Here is a 15,116-nt window from a genome sequence, read left to right as displayed (position 1 = left end):
TGCAGATTAGCATACATTTTTTGAGGCAATATCTCATCTATCTTTAGCTATAACTATGACACAGGCATACTGTGTTGCTTTGCACCATATTTTCTTCTGTGCAGAACTGAAAAAGAAGTATAACAAGCAAAAAGAAAAAGACAAAATCGCTCTTTCTCAGTATAAACTGCTGCTTTATTTTTATTTATTTTTTTGTGGTAGTTTCTATGATGTTCACCAAAATCTGCAAAGCTTGTGACTTTTTGGTAACTTCTAACTTTCTCTAATGGGCATATCATTAGACAGGCTGACCTTCACCTTCACCGATAATGGCCCTGCACCACGTGCCACTCCTGATTTCCTCATGAAGCGTCCTCCCTTTGCAACCTATATGGTCACTCTAAGCCAGCTAATGGTTAAAATTATATTCAGAAGTCCTAATTGTTAATTAAATATAATAATATCGTGAAGTGTACACCTTTAAATTACTGGATTAAAATGTTTTCATCAAGCAAACACCAGCAGAACAGATACTCCACAGTGTTTTATATCTCTTTCGCCACTGGGGGCGCTGTGTTAGCTTTCTGTCGCTCTCGCGCCTTTGTTTTGAAAGTAGCTGGCACCGGTGCATCATGGGATACAAAATGTTTCCTAAGGTTGCTAACTAGTGCTAATATACCGGAGATAACTGATAGTAAATTCACAGTTTACTCCTTATTCAAGTCTTTGTAGTCAGAAAATATTCGTATCATATAAACTGCATCTTGTTGTCGCTATGGTGAGTACAAAAGACCAGGTTTAATGGCTTGAATCGCTTTTTAGCTGTAGCTCTGTCAACGTAGCAGTGTCTGCAACGTTAACGTGCCTTTAAAAAAAGCACTTCCAAACAAATCAGAGACTTTATGTCTCGGTATGCATGTTTTAAGCCGTTTATTGAAGCTCTGTTGTCCGTAGCTTTGTCAGCGTTTCCAGGTGCTCGTATCAGATTCAAACTGAGACCCATTTCCCGTCTCACACGCGCGCAACGCAAGCAATAATCATTTCTGTGCGTTTGCAGTCTGCAGAAGCGGATTGCAGAGTGTCCAGCTCCTCCAGCTCCAGAAAGGATGAACAGAAGAGATCGAGGAGCAGAGGTAAGGTGTCCACCGTGTCACTGGTTCCTCTTTCATTTTCATATTTTTGATCAGCGTTAAAGCTGAAGTTGCAGGTGATTTTGATTAAATCTAATGTCACAGAAACATCATAACTTAATTATTTTTATCAGCGATGACTTTAGTCAAAATTTTCACAATTATGGGTGTGCAGCATGCACCGATAATGGCACTATTGGTACTATTTTCTTCCTCAGTAAAAAAAACTTTCATTACTACTGTATATCAATATAAAAATTGTAATAAAATATAATATTGTAAACATGCCAAATTTAGGCGAAACTGACGGTTTACATCCACAGTCCCTGAGCAGGTCACATAAAACTATAACATCCATCCATTTTCTTCAGCTTATCTGATTCAGGGTTGCTGGAGTCTATTCCAGCTTTCATGGGGTGAGAGGTGGGGTTCAACCTGGGCAGGTTACTAATCTCCTGCAGGACTAACACATAGAGATAGACAGCTGTTCATATCTCTGGTCAATTTATAATCACTAATTAACCTATCCCCATGCTCTGGACTCTGGGAGGAAGCCCGTGTACCTGGAGAGAATCCATGAAGCCCTAGGGATAACATGCAACCTCCACACAGAAAGGCTAGCTGGATTCACACTCAGGACCTTTTTTCTGTGAGGCAACAGTGCAAACCGCTGCAGCACCATGCTGCCCAGACAAATACAAATAATACATTGTACATCATGCATAGTTTAGATCAGGGGTCCTCACATCCAGGTCTCGAGGGCCGGTGTCCTGCAGGTTTAAGATGTGTCCCTGATCCGACACACCTGAATCAAATGGCTGAATTACCTCCTCAGTATGCAGTCAAGTTCTCCAGAGTCCTGCTAATGACTTCTATATTTGACTCAGGTGTGTTGAAGCAGAGACACATCTAAAAGTTGCAGGACACCGGCCCTCGAGGCCTGGACTTGAGGATCCCTGGTTTAGATGAACCAGCCAACAGTGTAAAACAGTGTCTTATGTTGGGTTACAGGTGATCAAAAAGTGGACTGATTGTTGCTGGAAAAGAAGGCAGAACTGACTATTAAATTAGTATCTACCTGTTATGTTTACTATATATTGTTTTACTAGATAATAGGGGCAGAAGATGTGACTGAAAGTCTTCCAGTTTTCAAGATACTGTAGCAACATGCATAAATAGACAGATTAAATTCACATTACAACAAAAACAAAACATCAAACCAATAAAAACAGAATTGTTTCACACATGTAGAACACATTTTACCTACTGTTTCATTACACATACGCATAAAGTAGAAATCGCCCAAGTCGAAGTCACACAAGTCGGATTTTCGCTCTAATCGAATGGCTTCTGCAGGTCCCGATTTTTCCTAAAATTAATTCAAATGAAAATCACCTAAATTGGATCATACAAGTCAGATTTTCACTTACCTCGGATGAAAAATCTGGTCCCGTTGTAATGCATTTCCAGTTAAATGTTATCACATAAGTCGGATGAATTTAGCACTAAAGCCCTCCTCAGCTCCTGCTCGTTCAGGCACAACTACACACACTAACATTGCTTGAGTGTCTCTAAGTGTCTATACAGTGACGTGATGTCTGGATTGGCTGCATTGGGCGAATCAGAGACAATCATGGCAAGCACAGGAGTCAAGCATAAGCTACAAACTCGTACTTAGAAGCAAATATATAAAATGTATGTGCATACATGCACAACAGGTCAAAAGTTTAAAATATTAAACTTACCCAAAACTGAAAAAATAATGAATATTTCAGAATTATACAGAAAGGCCTTTTTTTAAGGAAACAAGAAATGGGTTAACAGCTTAAAGCTGTTCTGTAGCTATAGAAGTTGATCAAGCCTTGAAAGTTGGTGCTACCAATTTCTACAGGTGTTCCAACTTTTCTTGATTACTTACAACCCAGTACTGTACTGCAGAAAATAGTGTGTAACTATAAAAATGGCAAGAAAAGGCAATTAACAATTAACAGGCCATCATAACACTTAAAACTGTAGGTCTTTCCTACAGAGAAATTGCAAAGAAAGTCAAGGTGTCTGTGAGTACAGCCTCCTTCACTATCAAAAGGCACTCAGAAACTGTAGGAAACTCTGGCAGGAAGAGGTCTAGCAGACCCAAAGCCACAACAGAATCAGACAAGTTTCTGAGAGTCAACACCTTGCCTGACAGGCAATTACAGCTCAATAATGGTCAGCAGGTCTCAGTTTTAACTGCGAAGGAAGACTTCCAGTTGCAGGGTTGGCATGTCAGGTTGCAGCAAGAAAGCCATTGCTAAGACCGCAGAATAAGAAAAAGAGGCATGTTTGGGCAATGAAACGCCACCAATGGTCTACTGAAGGCTGGAAGAAGGTGTTATGGACCGATGAAACAAGATTTGAGATCTTCGGTTCATCACGCAGGATTTTTGTACACCGTCGAAGGCGAACGGATGGTTCCTCAGTGTGTGACATCAGCTGTCAAACATGGAGAAGGAAGTGTGATGGTCTGGGGCTGTTTTGCTGGTTGGTGACTTGTACAGAGTGAGAGGCACCCTGAACTAAAATAACTACCACAGCATTGGGCAGCGCCGATCACTACCCTCTGGTATCCGCCAAATGACCCAAAGCAAAAGACCAAGCTATGCCTTAGGAAAAAAGAACAAGATGGTAAGCTTGAAAACCTGGAGTGGCCAGCACAGTCTTCAGACTTGAATCTCATCGAGCTGGTTTAGGATGAACTTGACAGAATAGTGAAACCAAAGCAACCTGCAAGTGCCACACATTTATGGGAACTTCTGCAACAGAGTAGGGAAATTTCTTTTGAAGAATATTTGGTTTCCATACTAGAAAGGATGCCACAAGTGTGTTCAGCTATTATATCTGCCAAAGGTGGTTACTTTGACCAGCTAAAGGTTTAGAATACCTTTATTCTATTCTATGCTTTCATTTCAGAGTGCAACGAGACATTGATCTGCTTGAATTTCAATAAAAAACTGGAAGAATTGGGGTGTTCTAAAATTTTTGACCAGTAGTATACATATATAAAATGTCTAATCAAAGTCATAGTACAAAATACAGTGTGTGTATGTAATATTCTAAATGAAACTTTAATGACAAATGTGCATTATACTACCTTACTGTAAGTCACTTCTGGACACTGTCAGTCAGGTTAAATACTGAATGGCTGCATTTGTAAATCTAGCTTTTGTTAATTTATTATTTCATTCATTTTCAGAGAAATTAAGTTTATTTTGTCTTTTTTTTTTTTCCAGGAAGAGAAAAAAGGAAACGGAAACGCAGTCGTAGTAGATCTTCCTCTTCATCCTCTTCCAGCTCATCATCATCATCATCATCATCGTCTTCTTCATTGTCTTCATCATCGTCATCGTCTTCAGGTTCTTCACGCTCATCAAGCCAAAGTCGGAGTAGCTCTAGCAGTAGTGGTAAGTAGGCGGTAAATGTCTGAAATGCCTATAAAAATCTTTTTCTCCTTTTTTTTTTGAGTAAGGACTTTCTCATCACAGCGCTCATATCTGTTTGGGTTTGGCTGTTTGTAGACTCTCGCAGTAAATCCAGAAAACAGTCCAAGAAAAGGGGGAAGGAGAAACACAAAAAAGTAACTTTCTACTCATTTAGCAGCTTGTGTTGCCAAATAATTTTTTTAAGCCTCAAGAGCTTACTAGTGCTCATTTTGTGTTCTACGCAGAAAGGGAAGAAAGAGAAGAGGCATAAACGTAAAAAAGACAAGAAGTCAAAAGGTGGAGAGGAAAACTCGGGGCCTGTACAGATCTCCAAGGTAGGAAATCGTTCGGCAACAGCTTATTCATGTTTCTGTTAGACTGGTATGTTATATCAGTGCATTATATCATGTAAAGTGTGTTCATGCATTTGCAGTTTTGGTAATTTTGTTCTTTTTTTTTTTTTTTTTTTACTTTTTTTTTTAAGGAGTTTTGATTCCAACCTGGTTAATATGATAGGTGTGTTAAAGTTCACATGGGACACATTCCCCGCCAGTCTATTACATCTCTAATTGTTTTTATCCGTATTTATCCACACTGTTCCCCAGGGGGCGTATCTTTTATGCGGTGTGTAGTGTATTCAGGGGTTAGTTAGACTTTGAACTCATTGTCTCAGGCTGATCACAACCTTTAAAATGAAATATGTTTTTCTTTCAGTATTTAAAGGACAGGAAAAAAGGCAAATACAGCATGATTTCAGGGAAGAAGATAAAGATGAAAGTAAAGAAGTCAAAGAAGGACAAGCAGGTAAGATGTGCCTTTTATAGTTTATGAACAGATTGCTTATTACCTTGGCTTACATGTGGCTTGTTTTGTTATAGCGGGACAAAAATCGAGCAGAGCTTCTGGAGTTCTTGAACTCTACCCTGTGATGCCACTGTGAACACCAGTCCTGTTGGTCGGGCCCAGACACTTCAGCAGATCTCAGGAAAAATGAAAAAGCAGAGTTTTCCGAGAAAGAAATGATGACTATGAATTGATTGGCCACAGAGCGGCAGCAGCGTGGTGGCTGGAGTGCAGGAGGAGATATTTCCATCGGCAAAGCGAGATGCGTTCTCACCACAGGCTCGTGATGTAAGCAGTGTTAACATTGAGCAGTGTGGTTAAAAAATTTCATCTGTGGTCAACTAGATGGAAATAAAAACTGCTGACCTGCCGGCCACTGGCTTCTCAAATTAGCTTGTGGTTTGAACATGTCATCTCTTTTGAAAGAGAGCTCCCAGTTTAGAGTCACAACATACCATTTGAGAAAATATTGAATTCAGTCAGATAATAATTGGTACAGAGGAGAGAAGAGATGTCCTAGATCCAGATGTGTCTTCCTTGTGTGAAGCTGGTTCCAGCATCACCCACAGTGTAACTCAGCAGCCTGGTCAGAGTTTTACATGTGCCGTTGTAGTCATGGCTAATGTAGCTTTGAGCCTCGTGTAGCAGCACAAAGGGGACTGCAGAGGATTGATCAAATCACACACTCAGATTTTTTTTAATTTGTTTATTTTTATTTTAAACCTCGCAGACTCCCCCCCGCCCCCCTAGATTTAAATACAGGTCTTAGTTAATCTTTTCTCTCTTTTTTTCCCCCAAGTCATTCATCTCAAGCTTTTGACATTTAGAAAAGCCCGTACTTTTATTTTCTGTAGATAACTGACAAGAATCATTGTTGTTGGAGTCACAGTGTTTATTCAAATGATAGTTTTTAATATGTATGTTATATTAAAAATGCGAATGGACTCAATGTTGTTTAATGATTACTGTTAAGTCTTATTCAGAACCATTTATTCTCTCATGAATAGTGTTTCAAAATCAGTTATTTTCTGTATTGTCATATAAAAACATCTGTCAGTTCCTCTTGTAGTGAGACAATGTAAAGATTTTTATGGATGATGGATCAAGCCTTTTGTGTAATGTTGAATTATGCTGGGTGACAAATGGAGCAGAAACAGCAATTAAACTGCGTGAAAGCTTTTACTTTGATCTGACAGCCTTTGATGATTTATTTTTTTCTGCCTCCCCCCAACGTCCTCTTGCAAATAAAGAGCACAGGAAGAAAGCGTTCAGTTCACCGACCTTGGATGATGAATTATATTCCTGGTTCCTTCTGTGCAGTTCGGAGGGAAAGCATGACTCACTCTCTCTCATTGGTTTAAGTGAATCATTTGTTTTAAAACTGTTTTCCTTCTATACAAAAACTGCATGTACAACATTTATAGTCATAAAACATCTTTCATCTCCCTCATGGAAGAATCCATTAAAATTATGTTAATTTCCCTATCGGGCTACAGTGAAAAGCCCTCAGTGCTTACACACCAAATCTCTGCAAAATGGAACAGGCATCACTGCAAGTGGTGATAATCTCATGCAAAGTTTAAACCGTTTCAAGTACTGAAAAATATTTCAGGTAAACCAGAAAAAAAAAAAGACACTTTCAGATAAAAGGGTAAAGCAGGATCAAATGCTGGTTGGTACTGTACTGTAAAACCAGGAGGATAGACAGACTCATCCTCTCGTCTGGTGCAAAGTGGACACACTGCTGCACAACATTAGTCCTGCTGTAATGTCCCACCATCATCTTCTCCACCCTGTGAACTCCTGCATCAAACAATCTTACTGCTGCTGGTTCCTTTGTATCTGAAGTCAGGCATGCTCCACACCCTCTGCATCCTCTCATCCTTACCCATCCCTCTCTCCACATCCTCTGATACGGTTTTGAGGTCACTTAGACCCGCCCCTTCGGCCGCAGCAGAGGTCAGGCCCACTGTGCTTCCAAACGGGTTGATCTTGATCCGGGATCTAAAGTTCATGAGAGAAACGCTCATGGCACGTTTGCTGTTCCACTGGCGAGCGAGCCGCTCTGCCTCCTGCTCCTCCTTCAGGTGGTCCAGAGCCTCCATGAGGACGGAGCGGAACAGGCTGGACACTTCATGCACCTCGGGCTCATTGGCCTGTATGGCCTCCCTGAACCTGTGCAAAGAAAACAAAACACATGTACAGTGACTGTGTGGTTGTCAGTGTACTTTGTTACTTTGTGCTATACTGGAAATAAAAACAATATAACAACTTTCCTTTTTGTTTTGTGCACCCTTCTGTTGGACATTTCTACAAACTTCTCATCCAACAGAATTGATTCCTGGGCTCATGATGAATATACCACTTTGTTAGGTTCAAATACTCATTAACACAAACATCAAATCAGGTAATCAAATGGCAGCAACTGAGTGCATTTAGAAATGCAGACATGATTGAGACCACCTGCCAAAGTTCAAACTGCATCAAAATTTAAGAAAGGAAAATTAAGTGACTTTGAATGATGGTTGTTGGTGCCAGACGGGCTGCTCTGAGCATTTCAGAAACTGTTGATCTGCTGGGATTTTCCCACACAACCATCTCTATTTAACACCTGAGCTACTAAATGCTTAAATGTTAGTTTCTAACTATGACTGTCATTCATTTGGATTTGAGGAGGCTGCGGACATTAGTTTGGTGAGCGCTTTGGGACCAACACAGTAACAGCTGGAACTCTACCAAAAAAATCTAAACTATGGGACAGAAACTTTAAACTCCTTAGTAGAGGTGAAGGAAAATGCAGTAGTAAGTCATTCTCACACATGAACTTGGGACAATTTTGAAAGAATCAGGGAGATATTTCCCAACAGTTCCTTCTAACGTGTAGTTTGCAATACTTGGTGTGGGTTACTGGTGGCAGTTGTCTGGATAGAGCATGCAAGGAGGCAGCATGCATGAAACCTGCTTCCTAACAGTGGATTATGGCTTCCCTGTTAGCTCATCATTGCATTTCAGCATCACACCGACTTTGTACTAGAGAGCTGGCGGGTTAAAGATCAGCTAATGTCTCACATTTATAACCTCACAAGCACTTTTGTCAGGTTAAATCTCGGCCTCATGAGATAACAAATGGTCAAAACAAGGTTCTTTGTGTCCTTTATGAGTCCAGAGGAGTGATAGCAGATATGAGAAACCTGCTCATATTCTCCTGCTTGCTCTTCTGGCTTTTAATCCTTGAGCTTTTCAAAGCAGGGCTGTCTATAAATGCACGTATCTACTAATAAACTCAGAAAAATAAATCTCTTCTCTTTTTTATGGGGGGGGGGGGGGGGGGGGGGGGGGGGGGGGGGGGGGGGGGGGGTACATATGTGAAAAAGACTGGTCATATGATCCACTCTTACTAAAAGAATGTTGGTCAGAACTAAGGAGCTGAACAAGTCATTTAATGAACATTATTTTCTAGCTGACCCAGTGTTTCTTGTGTCAATATGTTTGATAGATTAAATCTTTCATGTGGCATTTCCTCAATGCTCACAGCCTTCTTAACCTGCTTATGACTTCAACAACAAATTCTGGCATTTGTACAGAAGAGCATCCAAATGATGGCAAATGTTCCTCCTCCTCCTCCTCCTCCTCCAAGAAGTGCCTGAGGCCCTAAAAACCTTTCAATAAATAACCTGTTGCTCAGTAAGTGCTTCCAAGTGGCTGATAATTGAACTTTTCATCAACACATGCTAGCCCAGAAGAGAAAAAAATATCCTTTTACTGTGTAGTTACTGTGTATTTTTAAATTTACCATCTCTGCTGTTCTTTTTATGATTTGAAAAATATAATCTCATAAATATGGGGAAATATTCCTATTTATTAAGGTGCGATTTAGTTTGACAAGAAATATTTTTTAAAATAAATCTTTAGGCCCTCATATTAACTTTTCAACCCTAGTAACCTCACTCAGTTATAAGTGTTTTAACTATGATCTGTTCCAAAACACATTATTGTGTTTTGATGTCACAAAACTTTGATTTTCGGTTACAAAACAAATGCCATGTTCAATTGGTGCATTTTTAATAAGTTTAATATTATGCATGAAATTGAGTGCAAGTTTAATATGAATTTAGAGATTACACCTTTACACCCTAAACCAAAAATTACAATAGACAACAAACCCAAACAAAGACTATTTAAAATTATTTTTGTAAAAATTAAACATTTTATTTTGTTTTTGTTTGGGTTTTTTTTTTTTTTTACTATTAATAAGTTAAATACACTTTATAGTATTGACAGCTGAGATCTTTACCCACATGAGGCAAATTGAGATCACAAAAACACACTCCTCTTGGTCCCTGCTGTGGTGACTTCCACTTAGCATTTAGCACCTCACTTCTCACTCACATTAACGCTGTGAAACTCTAACAAGACACCTGAGACCTCTGCAGCTTTCTATGAGCAGATGCCAAGATGAGTTCAGGATGTTCTGCTGGAGATTAAAAGGTTTTGGATGCACCCCAGCATTAAAGCGCCACGAATCAAATGACGGAGAAGTTGGCCAGCTGATCAGTTTGCCTCACAAAACCTTCTTCTTCTGTGTGCCAAAGGTGACGCTGAAACGTGTCTTGAAACCATGTGAACACAAACAGGGATTATACTCGGTTACAGACGGGCAAGTAGTCGTTCCTGTCATACTTATTTAAAGTCAACCTGAATGGTGCATGCCTAGTTGGCGCAATGTAGTGTTACGTCTCAAAACATCACGAAAGAATTTGCGAGCACTCGACATCAGCATGAAGCCTCATGATGATAAAATTTACACAAGCCAGGACCAGAAACTGTAACACCAGTGCTGGGACTTTGATGGTGGTGATCTGAGGTTGATTTTTCTTCTATTAAACTGATAATTTTACTATAATACTATAGCTATAAAATTCCCCAAGATTATTGTCCATTATTGATTATACTTTCATGGTCAAAAACAACTGACCGTGAACACATGCACACAGATGGGTTTTCAATCATACATGATGGTGCTGTGTTGTTCAAATGGTGCAAAAACCTTCCACCTTGTTTGGTAAATGTGCTAATAAATTAAAACATTGCCTTGGATGAAGCCTTTTCCACAGTATGCCACCTGCTCTGTGTCTCTACACATAGCAAGTGGTTATTTGAGTTACTGTTGCCTTCCTATCAGCTTGAAGCAGTCTGATCATTCTCCTCTGACCTCTGACATCAACTAGTCATTTTTCTTCTTTTTCTCCTGTAAATCTTTCTTCCCCATTCTGATGCTCGCTTTGAACTTCAGGTCATCTTGACCATGTCTACCTTCCTACATGCAATGAGTTGCTGCCATTTGATTGGCTGATTAGTTTTTTGCATTCATGAGTAGCTGAACAAGTGTAACTAATGAAGTGGCCAGTGGTTATATATGTAAATATCTGAAAAAATGGACAAGTCCATTAGCTTCTTCTCTGCTGTGGTACTTAGCAAACAGGAGCATGCTAACACACAACTAAAATGATAAACATTGTACCACATTAGCCTGTTGGCACTGTCATGTGAGTTATATTGTATTGTATATTGTATTATATTGTACAAAAAATAAATACAGTTAGAGAACTATATTATTAAAACATTGGCGATTTTTGTTTTTAAAATGCAAAAAAGCACAAATTATGTATTTGTTCATAGTATTGTAGTATTGTATGTGAGTGAGCTGTCATTATTTCCCCCCTTGGTGTTTCTTCTTCTTCTTAGCTACACGTTGGCTTTCATTCACTCTGTCATCATTTATTTCATAAGGTATTCAAATTGGCTTCACGTTTAGTAAAAGAAAAATAGATATTTGGCAACAGGAAACAATATGATTTGCTCCTAAACTGCTATAGGGATTTTCATCTCACTCCTACTCAATGCCACCTTACTTGAGTACGACCAGCCCACAGCAGGATGGGGGCACCTTGGCACAGAGGTCCTCCAGGCAGAGCCTCTCGCCTGTGCTGATGTCGTAGGTGGAGCGGGGTGTGCTGGCCAGCCAGCTGTAGTCGACCCCAGTCTTCAGGCGTCGGTACTCATTCTCCCTCTCTCTTTGCTGCCTCTCAGCCTCCTTCAGCTGCCAGCTGAACTCCAGCATCAGGGTGTCGGTAACCACGTCAGCCGGGTCCCGACGGGGGCTCCGGTAATACGGCTCGTTCCAGCTGAACCAGGAGGCCATGGCTGTGTCCTCCTTCACCGTCCCCTGATGAGGGAGAATCACAAGATGTTACACTGAGGTTAAAAAAAAAAAAGAAAAAAAAGGGGACTTCAAAATATTATTGTCAAAATGTTCAATTGTTTGCTCACATTTATTTCTGAAAGGCTGTTTGTAACTGGAGAACAGAACCAGGGCATTAATGCAGACAGGCCACAAAGTCAAATTCAGCCTAATCCCAGATCAGCTGAACTCAGCGTCAGCCAACATCAGCTGACGGTTCAGGTGACACTCTTCTATGCTTCCAACTGGCAAATCTCAAGTAGAGTGTGTTATTTAAGCTGCTTTAGCCTGTCAGTTGCTGCACATCTGCAAGCCACTTTGCTACCCACCTCCGCCCCAGCACCGTCTTTCATGCCATTGCTTGCTCTGTTTTCTGTGCAGTCTTGCTTCTCCTAATCCAGAATAGAGCCAGTCTGCCAAATATGAATTACAGCAGATGGAAAAAAAACAATCTTATTTTTACTCTACCGGTCCTGACTAAATTAAATTATGTGTTTACAAAGAGATGTGCTTGAAAAGTTGAACTGGAATCTGTGGATGTCTGCAGAGCCTGAAATATAATGCCAATAAAACAAAACAAACAGCACAGGGTTGACCTGCAAGGACTTGTTTTAATGAACATTTACTGAAATTCACCATCCAACAAAGTTTTGAAAGTGCATGAGGACGCACGGATTTGCTCTCCATGATTTGGCATAATTCAAAACAAAGCATCCTTTGACGTGTGTTCGACATCTGGATATATTTCAAAAAGAGAGCATCCATTATCTCATCCTGCATCAGCTCTTTGTTCTGCAGGTGTCATATCTGCTCCAACAGAATCTCTATTCAAGCCGATGAATAGTGGGTCTTTTGTTGGCGTGTATTAAAAAGCACAGCCATGTAGGCCACTGATTCATCTATTGTGAGTCATTATTTAGAAAAAGCATTTTAAAGCATTGCATTCATATGATGGGACTCCTCACTTTGTTGCTTTTTTTTTTTTAAATCATACTGCTTCCTTAGCACAGCTTTAAAGCTTACAAAGTCCAAGTCCCTTTTGTTGTTGTTGTTGTTGTTGTTGTTGTATAAATGATGTTTTCAGCATCTTCATTTACTTGCTGGACATGTCTTCCGGGCCCACAGCAGCTGTAAAGATTGCTTCAGGTTGGGCAGTTTTGGTGCTGTGGCTCAGATTAACAGCATGTGCTGAGAAAAGGTTTCACAACAGAGCAACAGAGTGAGATTACAGCCCTACCTGGACACTCAGGGACCAGCAGTTTAACCCATATAAATGGATCAAGCAAAACAGTCACACCATCAGTACATTTTTTACATCAGGAAGGATGATGGCATCTATCAGTGATTTTCATTACTTTAAATTATTTGTCAGGCCATCAAGTAATTTTAAATAGAACATCAGAAAATGGAAAGCAAAACAATATGATAGCATCTTATTTTCTTTTTAATTATAAGTCCAAATTCCACAAATATTAAATTTGCTAGAAAGTAGAAACAAAAAATTTAATTTAATTTAATTTAATTTAATTTAAAAATTTGATAAACTAAAACAATCATAATAACAATGCATTGGAGGACCATTAATCTCTCGCTTACCAGCCTTTGTCAGTAGCAACCATTTAAACTGACCACTCCTTTCAGCTGTGAACTGGAGACTGGTCTGCTGCTCTCTTTCAGGACTCCAAATCTGAGTAATTTCTTATTTCATAATAGACATTAATATAAGTGGAAAAAAATACATGTCAATTTTTTTTGTCTGAAATCTGTTGATTAGTTTTGAACCTTTATTTTAAACCAGCCTGTTGCTCCAAAGAATGACTTACCTCTTCTTTTTTTCTGAAGCGTTCTTTGGACCCCACAAGAAATTAAATCACAGTAGAGCCGAATAGTCAAAGTCCTCAGAAAGCAGAAGAGCTGGGTGGATGTTGAAGACACTGGCTGAATGAAAATCAGAGAGAGAGAGAGGAGAAATGGTTTCTCTCTCTTCTCCTCTCCCATCCTCTCTCAGCATTATCTCCACCTCTCGCTCTTTCCCTCCTCCTCCTCCCAGGAGCCTCTCTGGCCTGCCTTTACTTGTTGCGGGAGGTTGGGGGCACCATCTCCAATGGGAGCCGTTGGATCATGGCCCCTGATGAAGTGCTTATGCGGCTCTTTACGATCTGTGGTTGCCATAGAGACACTTGTAAGCCTATTTGTCCACAATAAGCTCCATCAGCTGAAAAGGGAGCCTGAGAGCGATGAAGAGGCAGATAAAGAGGACAGAGTGGGTTGAGCAGTGAGATGGAAAGAGGAAGACAAATCAAAGAATGTTGTTTGGAGGACAGTGTTAGTCGTGTGGGAGTTCAGTGGTGCACTGGCAACACCCGCAAGAGGTCATCTGTGTAAATTAGCTTCCCGCAGACAATGGGAGTCACTGGGTTACACTGGATGGCCTGAATTATAGGAGGGGAAGAAATGTGCTAATTACAAGAGGAAATGTTTGTGAGTATGTGTGATGCACAAAATAGAGATTCCAGACTGAATGTGCGGTTGTTATGTAGGAGGAAATCAAGGTTTGTTGGCTTATTCTGTGTGTAGGTGTGAGCAGCAACAGCAGCTGCAGCAGCTAACCTCTGACAGTTTCCTTCTGCACAGTTTCACTGTAACCTTAAAATCACCCCTCCACAACCCAGCACCATCCACCTCCTCCTCCTCTTCTCTAATACGCTGCTACATAAAATGCTGAGTGAACTGTGAACTCTATTTAGTCACTGCAGAAGAATCCACTACTGAGAATGCTTTTAAGTAAGAGAACAGAAACATTTTCATTCATTGCTGCACCTTCTAGTAATGAAATGGTCACACCGATATTGATCCCAAAACACACACACACACATAAAAAGGATTTTAAATGAGTGACAAAAATGTGTGGTTCATAAAAATACTGCGGTAAACATTTTAAACAGGCTTGAAAAGTTTTTTTTTTTTTGGTTTGTTTATTTTTTAACAGTGACGTGGCAGTGAGCCAGCATAAACAACCTGGAAACTCAAGCAGCCAAATTCAATTCAGCCATCATTAATTCATTATTTAACCCCGAGCTCACTCTGCTGTGACGCTAAAAGCGTATAAAAGGTGGTTTTGCCTTGCCTCTAAAGGGAACAAGAGTAGGCGGCTACAGCTTGGGGCATGTATACAGCCTTCAGAGTACTGGCAGCAAGTCACAAACACAGTGCTCAGTCTCTGATAACACAGTGTGTATTTGTTTTCGCAGTTATCTTAATTCAATTCAATTCAATTTTATTTATATAGCACCAAATCACAACAGTCACCTCAAGGTGCTTTATATTGTAAAGTAAAAACAACTACCTGTAGTTGTAGTTGAAGATGATCATCAGTTGGTCATCAGCTGGGTTTTCTTGAACTCACAAAAGGTGTTCCACAGAGATTAATACTTGGTCCTGACCTGTTCATTGATTATCCTATTC

The 15,116-nt window shown here is 40.1% G+C and overlaps 2 protein-coding genes across 2 annotated transcripts; one reads left to right on the top strand and one right to left on the bottom strand.

Annotated features, from left to right (window-relative positions):
* The first annotated feature begins 600 nt into the window (after positions 1–600).
* Positions 601–6,424, top strand: LOC115774324 (pinin). The gene is made up of 7 exons (XM_030721534.1): positions 601–757; positions 1,037–1,112; positions 4,379–4,549; positions 4,664–4,722; positions 4,813–4,902; positions 5,282–5,371; positions 5,446–6,424. The coding sequence occupies exons 1-7, from the start codon at positions 755–757 to the stop codon at positions 5,494–5,496; spliced, it is 540 nt and encodes a 179-aa protein (XP_030577394.1). The 5' UTR covers positions 601–754; the 3' UTR covers positions 5,497–6,424.
* A 146-nt stretch (positions 6,425–6,570) lies between these two features.
* On the bottom strand, positions 6,571–13,854 carry rd3 (retinal degeneration 3, GUCY2D regulator). The gene is made up of 3 exons (XM_030721533.1): positions 13,475–13,854; positions 11,323–11,636; positions 6,571–7,585 (listed from the first exon to the last, which is right to left on the bottom strand). The coding sequence occupies exons 2-3, from the start codon at positions 11,610–11,612 to the stop codon at positions 7,219–7,221; spliced, it is 657 nt and encodes a 218-aa protein (XP_030577393.1). The 5' UTR covers positions 11,613–11,636; positions 13,475–13,854; the 3' UTR covers positions 6,571–7,218.
* Between the last annotated feature and the right edge of the window lie 1,262 nt (positions 13,855–15,116).

This window comes from Archocentrus centrarchus, chromosome 24, assembly GCF_007364275.1.
Source record: "Archocentrus centrarchus isolate MPI-CPG fArcCen1 chromosome 24, fArcCen1, whole genome shotgun sequence".
NCBI classification, from domain to species: Eukaryota; Metazoa; Chordata; class Actinopteri; order Cichliformes; family Cichlidae; genus Archocentrus; species Archocentrus centrarchus.
This window is presented reverse-complemented; position numbering and strand designations above follow the sequence as displayed.

What these genes read in the sequence shown, in the direction of transcription:
- LOC115774324 (XM_030721534.1), top strand. An exon ending in GAAGAGATCGAGGAGCAGAG is followed by an intron (nt 1,113 to 4,378) that starts GTAAGGTGTCCA and finishes TTTTTTTTCCAG; the next exon opens with GAAGAGAAAAAAGGAAACGG. An exon ending in GGAAGGAGAAACACAAAAAA is followed by an intron (nt 4,723 to 4,812) that starts GTAACTTTCTAC and finishes TGTTCTACGCAG; the next exon opens with AAAGGGAAGAAAGAGAAGAG.
- rd3 (XM_030721533.1), bottom strand. Translation starts at nt 11,612, where the DNA reads ATGGCCTCCTGGTTCAGCTGGAACGAGCCGTATTACCGGAGCCCCCGT. An exon ending in TGTGGGCTGGTCGTACTCAA is followed by an intron (nt 7,586 to 11,322) that starts GTAAGGTGGCAT and finishes TTCTTTGCACAG; the next exon opens with GTTCAGGGAGGCCATACAGG.